The 15,581-nt window shown below is 40.6% G+C and overlaps 1 protein-coding gene across 5 annotated transcripts in view; it reads left to right on the forward strand.

Moving 5' to 3' along the window:
• The window catches only part of TUBGCP4 (tubulin gamma complex associated protein 4), a 39,266-nt gene that overhangs the window by 12,717 nt on the left and 10,968 nt on the right, over positions 1-15,581 (forward strand). For all 5 annotated transcript variants that reach the window (XM_032343520.1, XM_032343522.1, XM_032343523.1 and 2 more), the window contains 4 exons: positions 902-981; positions 3,228-3,429; positions 8,024-8,189; positions 8,411-8,535. In XM_032343520.1, coding sequence (XP_032199411.1) covers positions 902-981; positions 3,228-3,429; positions 8,024-8,189; positions 8,411-8,535 — 573 coding nt within the window. The remainder of the gene's footprint in view (positions 1-901; positions 982-3,227; positions 3,430-8,023; positions 8,190-8,410; positions 8,536-15,581) is intronic.

Genomic DNA, 15,581 nt, shown 5'->3' on the forward strand with positions numbered 1-15,581 from the left:
CTTTCCGACACAGGGCTTCTAAAACGCTTGGAATTTCCTAAATGACAAGAATGACAAAGGTGTCTTGATAGTAGTAACAAACCCCTATCAACCACACCTGAGTCTGTGTTCATAGGGTGACTTTTGGAAAGTGTATCTAAGGGTGGGCTGGTTGCCAGGAGAACCAACCATTTGATTGGAGGATTGAGGCTGCGTGCCCCTGACCTCTGGGGAGGAGAGAGGGGAAAGAGATTGAGTTCAGTTGCCAGTAGCTAGTGATTTAATCACCTGTGCCTATGTAATGAAGCCTCCGTAAAAACCCGGAAGGTTTGCTTTCAGAGAACTTGTGGGTTGATGAATCAGAACACTTTGTGCTTCACTGCTGGGCCCACACTCCATCCACAGGGACAGAAACTCCTTTGTTTGGGACCTCACACTGTGCATCTCTTCAGCTGACTCTTGATTTTGTCTTTAGTATGTTTTTAATAAACAGGTAATCTAGTGAGTAAACGGGTTTTCTGAGTTCTGTGAGCTGCGCTAGCAAATTAATGGAACCCAGGGAGAGGCTCGTGGGAACTTGTGATTTATCAGCCGGTCAGTCCTGGGCTTGAGACTGATGTCAGAGGCAGAGGACAGCCTTGTGGGACTGACCCCCTAACTTGTAGAATCTAATAATATTCTGGGTAGGTAGTGTCAGAATCGAGTTGACCTGTAGGACACCCAGCTGCTGTTCAAGATTTGCTTGGTGTTGTAGGGGAAACCGCCCCCGCCAAATACATTGGAGTCAGAATCAAAACTATACATAGATCTTTAGCTCCATTATCTGCTGGATTGTACCATCTGGATTGAATATAGAATATGAGTTTGTGCTACATGAACTATTAAAATGGAATTAAGTTTGACAAGTCTGTATTTTGCACAGATTCATGGTTGTCAGATCCTGGAAACGGTATACAAACACAGCTGTGGAGGTTTGCCTCCTGTTCGCAGTGCGCTAGAAAAGTAAGTCATGGCTTAACTGGGAATTGGGGGCGGGGGCGGGTGATCAAGTGACTTGACTTTGTACTTGTTTCATTTTCAGGTCATCTCAGGTTTTCCCCTGGGGAAAGTTATGACCAGGATAGAAAAGATCCATGAGATTTTCTGTGTAGAGCAGGATAGAAAAGCCTCCATGTATGATGGCTCGGAAACTGCATAAAGAGTGTTATGAAGTGTTGACTATCAAAGCTAGGATCTAATTGCCTAGATAACCTTGAAGCAATGCTTTTTATCCTTATCATTATCCTTGAGAATTTCCATTACATGTGCAGGATAAAGAAGCTATATCTAATCATGTGTATTTTGAGTAGCTGGTATTTCATATCAAGGGCCTTAAAAATGTTTATACTCTATAGTCCCATAATGCCACTCTTAAGAATTTTATCCTTACAGTTATTCGAAAGAAGAAAATAACCATATGTAGAAACATTCGTTGTAACGGTGTCCGTTCTATCAGGAAATTAGAAAATTACCAGAGCCGGAAGGAAGCAAAATAGAGGTGTATTCACTTGATAGTCTATAAAATAAAATTAAAAATACTATATTATTGTTAGAATCCACCAAAGGAAATGTTCCAGAACATGCTTAATTCTGTTTAATTCTCTATCACAGGGCTTTTTTTTTTTTTCCTAATAAAAGAGCTGCGTTTTGATTATAGAAGATACATGCAAAGAGAAGAAATATTTTCTGATCTTTGAGATAAACAATTTAACTTCTGTTGTATATTTCTTTCTATGTAAATATATATAGTTTTATGCATGGAATATAAAATCTTGCATAGATCATGTGATAAGTGCATGTTTGTTATATATTTGCAGGGACCAAATTTTATAGACCAAATACTCAAATGTGCACAATGTAAATGGCCTCCCATTTGATTTTTTTAAAGAGGGATTCCATCCAGTTAGCTTACTATAAATAGCAGACTCAAGCTCATAGTTTCTTTTTTCCCAAATTATTTTGAAAATTTCCATGTCTACAAAAAGTTGAAAGAACAGTATAATAAACACCTGTATATCCTTTAGCTTCACTAATTGTTAACATTTGACCCCATTTTTCTTTTTCCCCTCTATGTGGAGTATGAAATATATGCATGTAAGTATTTATAAATATACAAACACATACACAACACATTTTTTTATGGAATCATTTGAAAGGCCTAACTATCAAATATTTCAGCTTTGTATCTCTTTAGAAAAAAGGCTTATCTAATCTCAGTTCTCTTAAGATAACCTTGATACCATATTACGCCCAAAAAAGTTAACATTAACAGTGTATTATCCAGGATAAATCTGAATGTCTCCATCTGTCCACCACAAGTCCTTTCCCATGGTTCTTTGTACTCCCAGATGCGCAGTTCGTGTTCTCACGTGGCATTTGGCAGTCACCTCATTTTAGTCCCCTTTAATTTGGAACAGTGCCTGTCCTTGCCTTTTTAATCTTTGGTGACAATTGACATTTTTAAAGTTTTGACTGGTTGTCTTATAAACTGTGACACGATCTGGATTTTTCTGATTATTTCCTGATACTTGGCAAGAATACTACATACCATAGGCCACATTATTTCTTGTTGCATCACATCAGAAGGCACAGAAAGTAAGTGTGTTCCATTTTTGGTGTTGTAAAAGCTTGATCACTTGGTTTAGTGTTTTCTGTCAGACCTTTCCATTTTAAAGGCACATTTTCCTTTGTAATTCATGTTATCTGGGAAGTGGTCCTTTGAAACCATGAGAATATCACCTTCTTCAACAACCTTTCTGCGTTTTGTTGGATTATCCTTCTTCGGGTATACCTGCTTCTCACAGAGTGAATCTATTCTCTCTGTGTGATTCCAACAAAAACAAATTTAATATTGTGTCAGCCAAAAAGACTCCTGTAAGCGCATTTAATTTTAACAAGAATCCTCAGTTTTGAAACTCACTTTACACAAAAGGTGGAAAGAAAATGTGTCTCTTCTAAAAAACTAGTAAAACGTTTACTGAACATTTAGACTTCAGTATATAGCCTACAAGTTTGGGAAATTTAATCACTAGTTCATCCACAAACATTTAAATTAAAATAGCACGATTATTTTTAGCTTTAATTGGTTATTTTCCTTCTGAGTCATCAGACCCTCAGGCCTCTGTTTATCCTGTCGCAGTTTAGAGCATGGCCTCTGTGCCAATGCTTGTAAGAGGACTTCTAAGGCTCCTGCTTTTCTCTCCACTCAGAATCCTGGCCGTGTGTCATGGGGTCATGTATAAGCAGCTCTCAGCCTGGATGCTACATGGACTCCTCCTGGACCAGCACGAAGAGTTCTTTATCAAACAAGGTCCCTCTTCTGGTAATGTCAGTGCCCAGCCAGAAGAGGATGAGGAGGATCTGGGCATTGGGGGACTGACAGGAAAACAGTTGCGAGAACTCCAGGACTTGGTGAGAGCATAGCAGAAAGCCTAATATACTCCTCCCAGGAGTCAGCAAAGTCTAGAGCTAGTTGACCTTTCAGTGATTTCCAACCCCCCCAATCCTCCGTCCCCCTGCCGTTCCCAGCTCATAGTAGTTGAAGCACCTTTCACAAATTCTGCAGATATAAACACTTGAACTTGGTTTTATCTTAGTTGCATTCTTAACACCTAACTTAATGTGAGACTACAAAATAGAAAATGTATTTGTGAGATTCCTTTGTTTCCCCTTTACCCAGTATGTGCATTTCTGAGGTTAATAAGTCTTGTCTCTTAAGGTAGCCATGTAGCTACCCTATAATTTTTTTTTTTTAAGATTTTATTTATTTGACAGAGCACAAGCAGGGGGAGAGGCAGAGGGAGAGGGAGAAGCAGGCTTCCGGCTGAGCAGGGAGCCCAACATGGGGCCTGATCCCAGGACCCAAGACCATGACTTAATCCAAAGGCAGATGCTTAACGATTGAGCCACCGAGGAGCCCCTACCCTATAACATTTACATACAGCTTGGAATTTCAATTAGAGTCCCCAAAGCTCTGTATTGTCTTTATTCATCCATTGATATGTTTATTTATCTATTTGTCCTACTACAACATATTCTTAAATGCCTGTTACATATATGCCAGGCACTGTTCTAGGAGAGTTACTGGGTGTTGAACTGAAGTAAATGAATAAAATGTAGCAGACCCTATCCTTAAAGAGCTTACTATTTAGTGGAAATCATAGAAAAGTCAACAGTGACATTACAGTGCACTAAGTGCTCTGGAAAGCGCAGTTACGGGTGTTCTCAGAACTTGGTCTTAGGGTAGCTAGAGAAGCTTTGCAGTCGAATGTACATCTAAATTGCAATTGCAAAGAGTTTGGGAGGAGAGGTCCAGAAATATTCCAGGCAGGGGATGGATGTGTACAAAGTACAGAGACCATGAAAGATGGTTTACTTGAGGAACCAGTAGTAATTCAATTGAAATGGTCAAGTAAAGGCAGAAATACAAAGTGCAAGGACAGTGGAGGGGGTTGGGGAAGTCGCAGTCAATGAAACTATTGAAATAAGATCATGAAAGCCCTTGTAAACTATGGGAAGGAATTTGGACTTGAACCTCAAAAGAACTGAGAGCCAGTGAAGAATTTTAGGGAAGAGGTTAACACAATCAGACTTTATGATAGATGACTCTGGATAGTGTGTGGGGAAATTGTTTTTTTAAAAATCCAGGCTAGCAACGGGTAGATCCAGTTAAGAGAATGTTGGGGACACTTAGGTGAAAAATAATGGTGGCCTAAACCAAGGGTGGTAACAGTAAACATGCAGAAGAATAAAGTGGCCTGAGGGAGATTCAGGACATGGAATAGGTAGGCCTTAGTGATTGGATAGCAGTGCAGAGGGAAGGATCAAGAATGTTACCCAGTTTCTGCCTTCAGCAGCTAGGTGGGTAGATGATACGGAATGTGTATGGCAGGAATTGAGAGAAAAGAGATGGATCTAATTTTGGGTCCATCTAATGGATTTTATGTTGAGGGGAACCTGAGTGGCTCATCCCTTAAGCATCTGATTCTTGCTGTCAGCTGGGGTCTTGATCTCAGGGTCATGAGTTCAAACCTCACATTGTGCTTCATGCTGGGTTTGGAGCCTACTTAAAAAAAAGAAAGAAAGAAAGATTTACTTTTGGACATGTTGAGTTTGAGGTACTTGCAGGAAATGTCCAGTGGGCTGAGCTTGTAGCTCATGAGAACAGATCAGTCTAGCTTAAAGATAAGTTTAAGGAGTCATCAGCATCTAGCAGTTTTTAACCTGGGGCCAGAGGTGCTTCGGGAGGTTCTGTTTAATGTATGTTTGTATATTTGTCTGGAAGGTCCATAGCTTTTATATATGGCAGAGAGTCCTGTGATGTAAAAAGATTTAAAACACCTGTTATGGGGCGCCTGTGTGGCTCAGTCATTAAGCATCTGCTTTTGGCTCAGGTCATGATCCCAGTGTCCTGGGATCAAGCCCCACATTGGGTTCCCTGCTCATCAGGAAGCCTACTTTCCCTCTCCACCCCCATCCCCTCGCCTTGTGTTCCCTCTCTCACTGTCTCTATCAAGTAGATGAAATATTTAAAAACAAAAACAAAAAAAAAAACACCTGTTGCAATGATCAGTTCGGTGGTGGAAAAAGGATAGTTTAAGAAGAGTTAGGAGATGGATAGGAAAATGCCTGAGCACCACCTGCATTAAAGTGCAGAACAGGAAGGGTGAATAGCAGAGCTCAAAGGCAGGATTGTGGAGCGCAAAGTTCCTGGTTGGAGCTGGAGGATGAGGGTCAAGCCCAAAACAAGTCGGAGGAAGTGGGGGGGCACTGAGTGATTGGGTGGTGGGCATCTATCTGGGGCTTCTTGGGCCGATTCAGTGGTTCTCAAACTTCCACGTGTGTCAGAATCAGCTGGAGAGCTTGTTAAAACACAGGGATGGCTGGGCCTCATCTCTCAGATTGTCCTGGATCTGGGTAGGGGCTTGAAAATTTTCATTTCTTTCTCTTTTTTTTTTTTTTTTTTAAGATTTTATCTATTCAGGGCACCTGGGTGGCTCAGTGGGTTAGGGCTGCTGCCTTCAGCTAGGGTCATGATCCCAGAGTCCTGGGATCGAGCCCCACGTCGGGCTCTCTGCTCAGCGGGGGGCCTGCTTCCTCTTTCTCTGCCTGCGTCTCTGCCTACTTGTGATCTCTGCCTGTCAAATAAATAAATAAAATCTTAAAAAAAATAAAAAGATTTTATCTATTCATTTGACAGAGATCACAAGCAGGCAGAGAGAGAGGAAGGGAAGCAGGCTCCCCGCCAAGCAGAGAGTCCGACGTGAGGCTTGATCCCAGGACTCTGGGATCATGACCTGAGCCAAAGGCAGAGGCTTCAACCCACTGAGCCACCCAGGTGCCCCGAAAATTTTCATTTCTAACAAGCTTCCAAGTGAGGCTCATGCTGCTCGTTTGGGAGCCGCTTTTTTTTTTGTTTTTTTTAAGATTTTATTTACTTTATTTGACAGAGAGAGAGATCACAAGTAGGTAGAGAGGCAGGCAGAGAGAGAGAGGGAAGCAGGCTCCCTGCTGAGCAGAGAGCCCGATGCGGGGCTCAGTCCCAGGACACTGAGATCATGACCTGAGCCGAAGGCAGTGGCTTAATCCACTGAGCCACACAGGCGCCCCTGGGAGCCACATTTTGAGAACCACTTGGCTTAATGACTCTGGCTACGTACTAGTGAAGAGCTGGGCGGAGCCCACATAAATGGCGAGATAATGATGTCATAGACCTATAGACCTGGAAAAATAAAGACTAATGATTCCATTCTACAGGTAAGGAAACTGAGTTCCCAATCTGCTACACAAATTCTTATATAGTAAAGGCAGAATGAGGACTAAAATCCTAATGTTGAAAAACAAAAAACAAAACAAAAAAAACAACAAGACTGTTATTTCTACTGTGCTATCCAGCTGTCTGAAAATGGAAGTATGTTCATCTCTCTGACACTGGTAGTTCAGGCATTGTGCAACTTCAGATTTAAATCCCTGCTTCTGGGGGCGCCGGGGTGGCTCAGTCGCTAAGCATCTGCCTTCAGCTCAGGTCATGATCTCAGGGTCCTGGAATCGAGCCCCCACATGGGGCTCCTTGCTCAGTGGGAAGCCTGCTTCTCTCTCTCCCACTCCCCCTGTTTGTGTTCCCTCTCTCACTGTGTCTCTATCAAATAAATGAAATCGTTAAAAAAAAGAAAAAAAAAGTAAGTCCCTGCTTCGGGGCGCTTGGGTGGCTATGTTGGTTAGCATCCAACTCCTGATTTGGCTCAGGTCTGAGATCAAGCCCCGTGTGCAGCTCTGTGCTCAGCACGGAGTCTGCTTGAGATTCTCTGTCACCTCTGCCCCTCCGCAACTTGAGCACACCCTCTCTATATATAATAATTTTTTTTTTACCCCATTTCTTTTTTTTTTTTTTGAATTCTTTTTTTTTTTTTTTTATAAACATATATTTTTATCCCCAGGGGTACAGGTCTGTGAATCACCAGGTTTACACACTTCATAGCACTCACCAAAGCACATACCCTCCCCTATGTCCATAATCCCACCCCCTTCTCCCAAATTACCCTAAAGATACAAACGTAGTGATCCAAAGGGGCACATGCACCCGAATGTTTATAGCAGCAATGTCCACAATAGCCAAACTATGGAAAGAACCTAGATGTCCATCAACAGATGAATGGATCAAGAAGATGTGGTATATATACACAATGGAATACTATGCAGCCATCAAAAGAAATGAAATCTTGCCATTTGCGACAACATGGATGGAACTAGAGCGTATCATGCTTAGCAAAATAAGTCAAGCAGAGAGAGACAACTATCATATGATCTCCCTGATATGAGGAAGTGGTGATGCAACATGGGGGCTTAAGTGGGTAGGAGAAGAATAAATATATAATAATTTTTTTAAAAAATTCAAGTCCATACCTCTAGAAAAAAATAGAAATCATGGGTTGGGAGAGTTGATGTTTTCTTGCCTTCCACTTCTTACTTCATACATCATGTCTGATGTGGATTTTTCCTTGTGTAGCGCCTGATAGAGGAAGAGAACATGCTGGCTCCGTCCCTAAAACAGTTTTCCTTACGAGTGGAGATTTTGCCATCCTACATTCCAGTGAGGGTTGCTGAAAAAATCCTGTTTGTTGGAGAATCTGTCCAGATGTTTGAGAATCAAAATGTAAACCTGACGAGGAAAGGTAAGAACCTCCTTGCCCAGTGGGCCCTGTCTTCAAAGGCCCTTTTTAATAGCACGTGGCCCCTCGAAGGGAGTGGCTGATAAGGTTTCTGCACTGAGATTGCAGCACAACCAGGACTCACTTACGTGAGAAACCAGAAGGAGATGCACCAGGGGGACCAGAAGTCCTAACCCATCCTGCTGTTCTCTGCCTTCCTTTGATGGTGCCTGCCTGCCTTGTAGGATCCATTTTGAAGAACCAGGAGGACACTTTCGCTGCAGAGCTCCATCGGCTCAAACAGCAGCCGCTCTTCAGCCTCGTGGATTTCGAGCAGGTGGTGGATCGTGTTCGTAGTACCGTGGCCGAGGTTTGTATGTCCTAGTAGGCTTTCTTAGCAGGAAAACAGACTAGGCCCCCAGAAACTGAGCACTTGACTTCCATTGCTTCTTGATGTGGTTAGAGCTTAGCTTGGAGGGAATTGTGAGAGTTGCAGGGCAAGTTTTTCATAATAGATGCAGAACTGCTTTAGTCTTCACACCTGACAGAATTCTAGTTAGCTATTTACTTGAATAAAGGAAGGTCTCACTTTCAAATTCAGACAGTCAGCATATTTAATCTGTCAATGTAGTTGGCGATAATGGCTAGGGATCAATGGATTCTGACTAAATTTAGCTTATATTTTAGATGGCTTTATTACTTTTTCATTAATGGGTATCATAACTATGAGGAACATAGAATAAATTTTATTTTTCCATTTTTACAAATGAATAAAATAGAAATCTAACTTGGCTAGTGTTGCACAGTAACAAAAGTGAAGTCAGAAGCAGGTCTTGTAACTCCTAGTTCAGTATTTTTCTTTCTTTCTTTCTTTTCTTTTTCTTTTTTTTTTTTTTTTTTTAAGATTAATTTGTTTAGGGGCCCCCAGGGCGGCTCAGTCAGTTAAGTGTCTGCCTTAAGTGTCTGACTTCCGCTCAGGTCATGATCCAAAGGTCCTGGGATTGAGCCTGGAGTCAGGCTTCCTGCTCAGCAAGGAGTCGGCTTCTGCCTCTACCTACTCTCCCCCTGATCGTGCATTTTCTCTCTCTGTCTCAAATAAATCTTTTTTTTTTTTTAAGATAAATTTATTAGGGAGAGAGCAAGCATAAGCCGGAGGACAGGCAGAGGGAGAGGGAGACAAGCAGACTCCCCGCTGACCAGAGAGCCAGATGCAGGGCTCAGTCCTGGACACTTGAGATCATGACCTGAGTGAAAATCAGGAGTCAGAGGCTTAACTGACTCAGCCACTCAGGTGCCCCCTAGTTCAGTATTAAGTGAATTCTGCTTTATCCCCTGACTTAGATTGTGATCAGTAATTTTTTGGATGTGCATCTGTTCTGTGGCCTAAAATAAAATTTGGCTCACAGGTGTGTGATAATGTGAAATGGGATTTTTAGTTTAGTCAGTCAGCTGGGTTTTTTTTACTATATTACTGGTTTTCTCTTTTTTTTCTTTTAAAGATTGATTTATTTGAGAGAGAAAGAATGAGAGAGAGCATGAGAAGGGGGAGGGTCAGAGGGAGAAGCAGACTCCCTGCCTAGCAGGGAGCCCAATGCAGGACTCCATGGTGGGACTCCAGGATCATGACCTGAGCCAAATGCTGTTGCTTAACCAACTCAGCCACCGAGGCACCCTGTATTGGTGGTTTTCAACTTGGACCCTCACCTCCAGAGCTGCTGACTGGTAGATCTGCATTGGGAGGGAGGGAGTAGCTATGTGTATTTACACCATCCAACTGGACAACCAGCCAAAAAACCACTGCAGGTGACGGTGAAGCATACGCAGCGCACTACAGTCTCCAGAACAGAGCAGCTTAGCAGCACATATCCTCACGTTGGAAGCACAGTAATCTATCATGAATATGATTTCCTTTTCTAGTCACTGTCTCAAAAATTCTAGGCATGGGAGATAGCTGTGATATTGACAGAATATTAAATCATAAGGTGACCTTTAGGTATCACTTTATTTGATTCTTTATAGGCAAATAATTATTTAAACTCTTTAGAATACATGCTTTTGTCCTTTCGTAATTTCAAGATCCTACCCCTCCATCCATAGCCAAGGCAGCTCCTGTCTAAGGGGTTGGTATCTTGAGGTCCTTGTAACTTACTTTATTAAATCTATTTCTGTTCTTCCATGATTCTTGTGATAACTTTGGAGTTAATTCATGGAGGAAAGTAAAAATCGTATTGAATGAATAATACAAGATTTCAAAAAAAAATTTTTCTTGTGAAATTCTGAAATGTGGATATTGGTAGAAATTACATTTCCAGTTTAAAAATGATAGATGGGGCGCCTGGGTGGCTCAGTGGGTTAAGCCGCTGCCTTCGGCTCAGGTCATGATCTCGGGGTCCTGGGATCGAGTCCCGCGTCAGGCTCTCTGCTCAGCAGGGAGCCTGCTTCTCTCTCTCTCTCTCTCTCTCTCTGCCTGCCTCTCTGTCTACTTATGATCTCTTGGTCAAATAAATAAATAAATCTTAAAAATAAAAAAAAATAAAAATGATAGATGAAGAGTGGAAGTTCAGACTCTGAAGTTTTTTATAATTGTAGCTAATAGGCCTTTTTCAGAGCTATTCTCTTAAAGTAACACTTTATGGTAATGAAAATAGTTTCCTTTTCAGAAGGAAAAAGGGGGAGTGTTGTACAAATATATATCATACTCATCCCCTTTTTGTTTCCTTTTGTTTTTTTAAGATTTTATTTATTTATTTGACAGATAGAGATCACAAGTAGGCAGAGAGGCAGGCAGAGAGAGAGGAGGAGGAAGCAAGTTCCCTGCTGAGCAGAGAGCCCGATTCGTTGCTCTATCCCAGGACCCTGGGATCATGACCAGAGCCGAAGGCAGAGGCTTTAACCCATTGAGCCACCCAGGTGCCCCTTGGTTTTCTTTAAGTATGCATACTCTATGAGTTTATTTATATAAAGTTCAAAAACAGTTAATGTAAAGTTTAATATAAAAGTTCAAATGCAGGGGCGCCTGGGTGGCTCAGTGGGTTAAGCCGCTGCCTTCGGCTCAGGTCATGATCTCAGGGTCCTGGGATCGAGTCCCGCATCGGGCTCTCTGCTCAGCGGGGAGCCTGCTTCCTCCTCTCTCTCTCTCTGCCTGCCTCTCTGCCTACTTGTGATCTCTCTCTGTCAAATAAATAAATAAAATCTTTAAAAAAAAAAAAAAAGTTCAAATGCAGGGCCGCCAAGTGGCTCAGTCAGTTAAGCGTCTACCTCTTGATTTCAGCTCAGGTCGTGATCGCAGGGTTGTGAGATCCAAGCCCTGACTTGAGCTCTGAGCTGGGTATGGAGTTTGCTTAAGATTCTCCCTCTCTGTCAGCCCCTTCCCAACCCCACTGTCCATCTCTCTCTCAAAAAAAAAAAAAAAAAAAAAAAGTTCGAAGGCAGAACTAATCTGATGTTAGATGTCAGAATAGAATTTGACCTTGGTCAGTGGAAAGGGCAGGAGGAGGGCTTTCAGGGTGCTGGTAACAAGTGTGTTCAATTTGTGAACATTCTCCAAGCTGTAAACTCACTATTTGTGTACTTTCTGTATATTTTTTAGTACTTAAATGAAAAGATTGAAACAATTCTTAGATATTTAAGTTAAGTTATTTTGATTTTTTTTAGTTGCTTACTGTTTTATGCAGAGAAGTGGCAGTATTTTTGTGGGTTAATCTGTGTGACAACTCGAAGTCTTTTTTTAGTTCTAACAGTTTGTTGTTTCTATTGATTTTTCTAAGTAATGATCATATCATTTGCAAATAATGAGTTTTACAACTTTTAGACTTCTGCTTTTCTTTTTCTTACAGTCTTGGATCTCTAATACAGCTGGAGTGATAAGTTGGTATAAACTGTGTTAACCAGTGGAGGCAATAGTGGGCATTTTTGCTTTGTTGGCTCTTAAAGATCATGCATAAACAGTTTCTCTATTACTTTAATGTTTGCTAGAGGTTTTCGGCACATAAGTTTATCAGGTTAAAAGAGTTAACCTTGTTTCTAGTTTATTATGTGCTTTTTTCATAAATAGATGTTGAATTTTGTCACCTGCTTTTTCTTTATCGATGATGGTGCAATTTCTTGCTTTGGGTTCTTTTTCTCCTTTAATCTGTTCATAGGGTAAATTCCTGGTTAGATTTTCAGATGTTGAATCTTCCTGAGATAAACTGTACTTGAAAACATGAGTTTTTATTTTTTAAAGCACTGTTGGATTTGGTTAGGCAATACAATACTTGGAACTTTTGCATCTGCATTTACAAGTGAAATTAGATGATTCCTGTTTTATTCCCATGTGGTTGCAGAATATAGAGTGTATAAGCCTTATAAATGAGCTAGGTATCTCTCACTTTTCTTTTTTTCTAGAGTAATTTGTATAAGACAGGAGTTGTTACTGGAAGTTTGATTGAACTTATCTGAAAAATTATCTAAGCTAGGTTGTTTAAGAAGGGGAAATCTTCAGAGTGCCTGGGAGGCCCAGTCAGTTAAGTGTCCAGCTCTTGATTTTGGTTTAGGTGGTGATCTCAGGGTCCAGGGATCGAGCCCCACGAGGGGCTCCACACTCATCAAGGCTTTACTTGAGGATATCTCTCCCTTTCCCTCTGCCCCTCTGCCCACTCATGCCCCCCGCAAAAAATAAATCTTTAAAAAGAAAGAAAAGAAAATCTTCACCAAGTGAACGTATTTTAAACCTGTATTTATCTGTTCAAGACTGTTATTTCTTATACCAATTTTGGTATTTTCTACTTTTCTAGGAAGGCCCATTTCGTCTAGATTTAAGTTTTTAGAAAATCTGTCTGTAGCTATTTGTTTTATTTTGTATTTTATTTTAATCTTTTACTGTTCAGTCTTAACTAATCTTTTCGAAGAGCCAGCTTGTGTTTTTATTACCTTTTTTCTTTATCTCATTGATATCTGCCTTTATTATTTTTCTTCCTGTTTTTTTTTTTTTTCAAGGATTTTATTTATTTGACACAGAGAGACACAGCGAGAGAAGGAACACAGCAGGGGGAATGGTAGAGAAGCAGGCTTCCCACTGAGCAGGGAGCCCAATCAGGGGCTCTATCCCAGGATGCTGGGATCCTGACCTGAGCCACCCAGGCGCCCTGTTTTTCTTCCTTCTTATTTCTTTGAGTTTTCTCTTACTTTTTGCCAGTTTCCTGGGTTGAAACTTGACTTTCCTATTTGTAACCCTTGCTTCCTGGGAAATACATGTAAAACTTTATTGCCTTGACCTTGTCCCACAAGTTTTTGGCATGGAGTATATACATATTATCATCCTGTTCTAAATAATTTATTTTCTTTCTGATTTTCTTTTTAACCCCAGGAATTTATTAAGCTTTAATTTTTATTGCAATATAGTTGGAGAACACAGTCTGTAGATCGGTCCTTTGGAGTTGATTGAGGCTTCCTTTATGGATTAATGTAGGGCCCATTTTTGTTTTCAGTTCTACCTGTGCCCAGACAGTGTATATTCTATGAGTCTAGAGTTCTGTGCCTGTTCTAATATCTCATTTCCGAGCTGTATGTTAGGCATGTGCATATTTGTAATGAATATATATTTATTGTTTTCCTTTTATGTATATATAATGTCTTCTTTATATACTTATTTCTATATATTAATATATATATGTACATACATATATATACACTCACATACACATATATATATTTTTTAAACTTAAATTCTATTTTATTAATTAAGAATCATTACCCACCTCTTTTCCAGGTCATTATTTACCTCATATCTTCTTCCATCCTTTCTTTGCAACTCTTTTTACCTCCCTGGCCCCAAGCAACCATTGATGTGCTTTCTGTCACTAGAGATTAGTTTGCATTTTCTAGAATTTATATAAATGGAGCCAAACAATACGTGCTCTTTTCGGGGAGGAGGCGGGTCAGGATGTTTTTCATAATTATTTTGAGATTAATCCCTGTTGCATGTATCAATAGTTTATTCCTTTTTTTTTTTTTTTTAAAGATTTTATTTATTTACTTGAGAGAGAGACAGTGAGAGAGAGCATGAACGAGGAGAAGGTCAGAGAGAGAGGCAGACTCCCCATGGAGCTGGGAGCCCGATGCAGGACTCGATCCCGGGACTCCAGGATCATGACCTGAGCCGAAGGCAGTCGTCCAACCAACTGAGCCACCCAGGCGTCCCGTTTATTCCTTTTTTAAAGCTTGTACAGAATGTTTCTATAACCATCATTAATATCATTATTTTAAACATTTCTCTAAATGCATTGCTGAGGGGCGCCTGGATGGCTCAGTGGATTAAGCCGCTGCCTTCGGCTCAGGTCATGATCTCAGTGTCCTGGGATCGAGTCCCACATCAGGCTCTTTGCTCAGCAGGGAGCCTGCTTCTCTCTCTCGCTGCCTGACTCTCTGCCTACTTGTGATCTCTCTCTCTCTGTCAAATAAATAAATAAAATCTTTTTAAAAATAAATAAATAAATAAATAAATGCATTGCTGAATGGTAAACATATCTCTGTACTTAAACACTCATGTCATAGCAATTAGGTACCACTTTTATAAATACCATTATTACAGGTGTTTATAAACACTTTTCTGAATGCATCATGGGAGAACAAGCACATCCATTCCCTGAAATAACACTCTTCTCAATGTATCCTGAGCATACAATTTTTTTTAACTTTATTTTATTGAGGATCTTTATTGATCTTTTCCTGAGGATCTTTATTACATGTGTTTTTATTTTTAGTTATTATCATCATTAATACATGTGCTTTTATTTTTTAATCAAACTGTATTTGATATATAACATTGTGTAAATTTAAGGTATACAGCATATTGATCTGACACATTTATATATTCTTTTTTTTTTTTTAAGATTTTATTTGACAGACAGATCACAAGTAGGCAGAGAGGCAGGCAGAGAGAGAGGGGGGGAAGCAGGCTCACTGCTGAGCAGAGAGCCCGATGCAGGGCTTGATCCTATGACCCTGGGATCAGGACCTGAGCCGAAGGCAGAGGCTTTAAACCACTCAGCCACCCAGGCTCTCCACATTTATATATTCTTAAGAAGATTGTCATCATAGGGATAGTTAGCACCTCTGCTATATCCCATAACTATCATCTCTTTTTTGTGGTGGGAATAATTAAGATCTAGTCTCCTAGCAAATCTGATTATAATACAGCATTGTTGTCCATATTCACTATACCACGACTCACATCTCCAGGACTCAATTACCTACTAGTTGCAGGTTGGTAACCTTAAACAACCTCTCTCCTATCCCCCTACCCTGCAGCTCCTGGTAACCACCATTTTACTCTGTTTTTATGAGTTTGGCTTTTTTGGACTATACATATAAATGATATCATGCAGTGTTTCTTTCTCTGACGTATCTCAGTATAATATGCTCAAGGTCCATCCA

This window comes from Mustela erminea, chromosome 5 (assembly GCF_009829155.1).
Source record: "Mustela erminea isolate mMusErm1 chromosome 5, mMusErm1.Pri, whole genome shotgun sequence".
Classification (NCBI taxonomy): domain Eukaryota; kingdom Metazoa; phylum Chordata; class Mammalia; order Carnivora; family Mustelidae; genus Mustela; species Mustela erminea.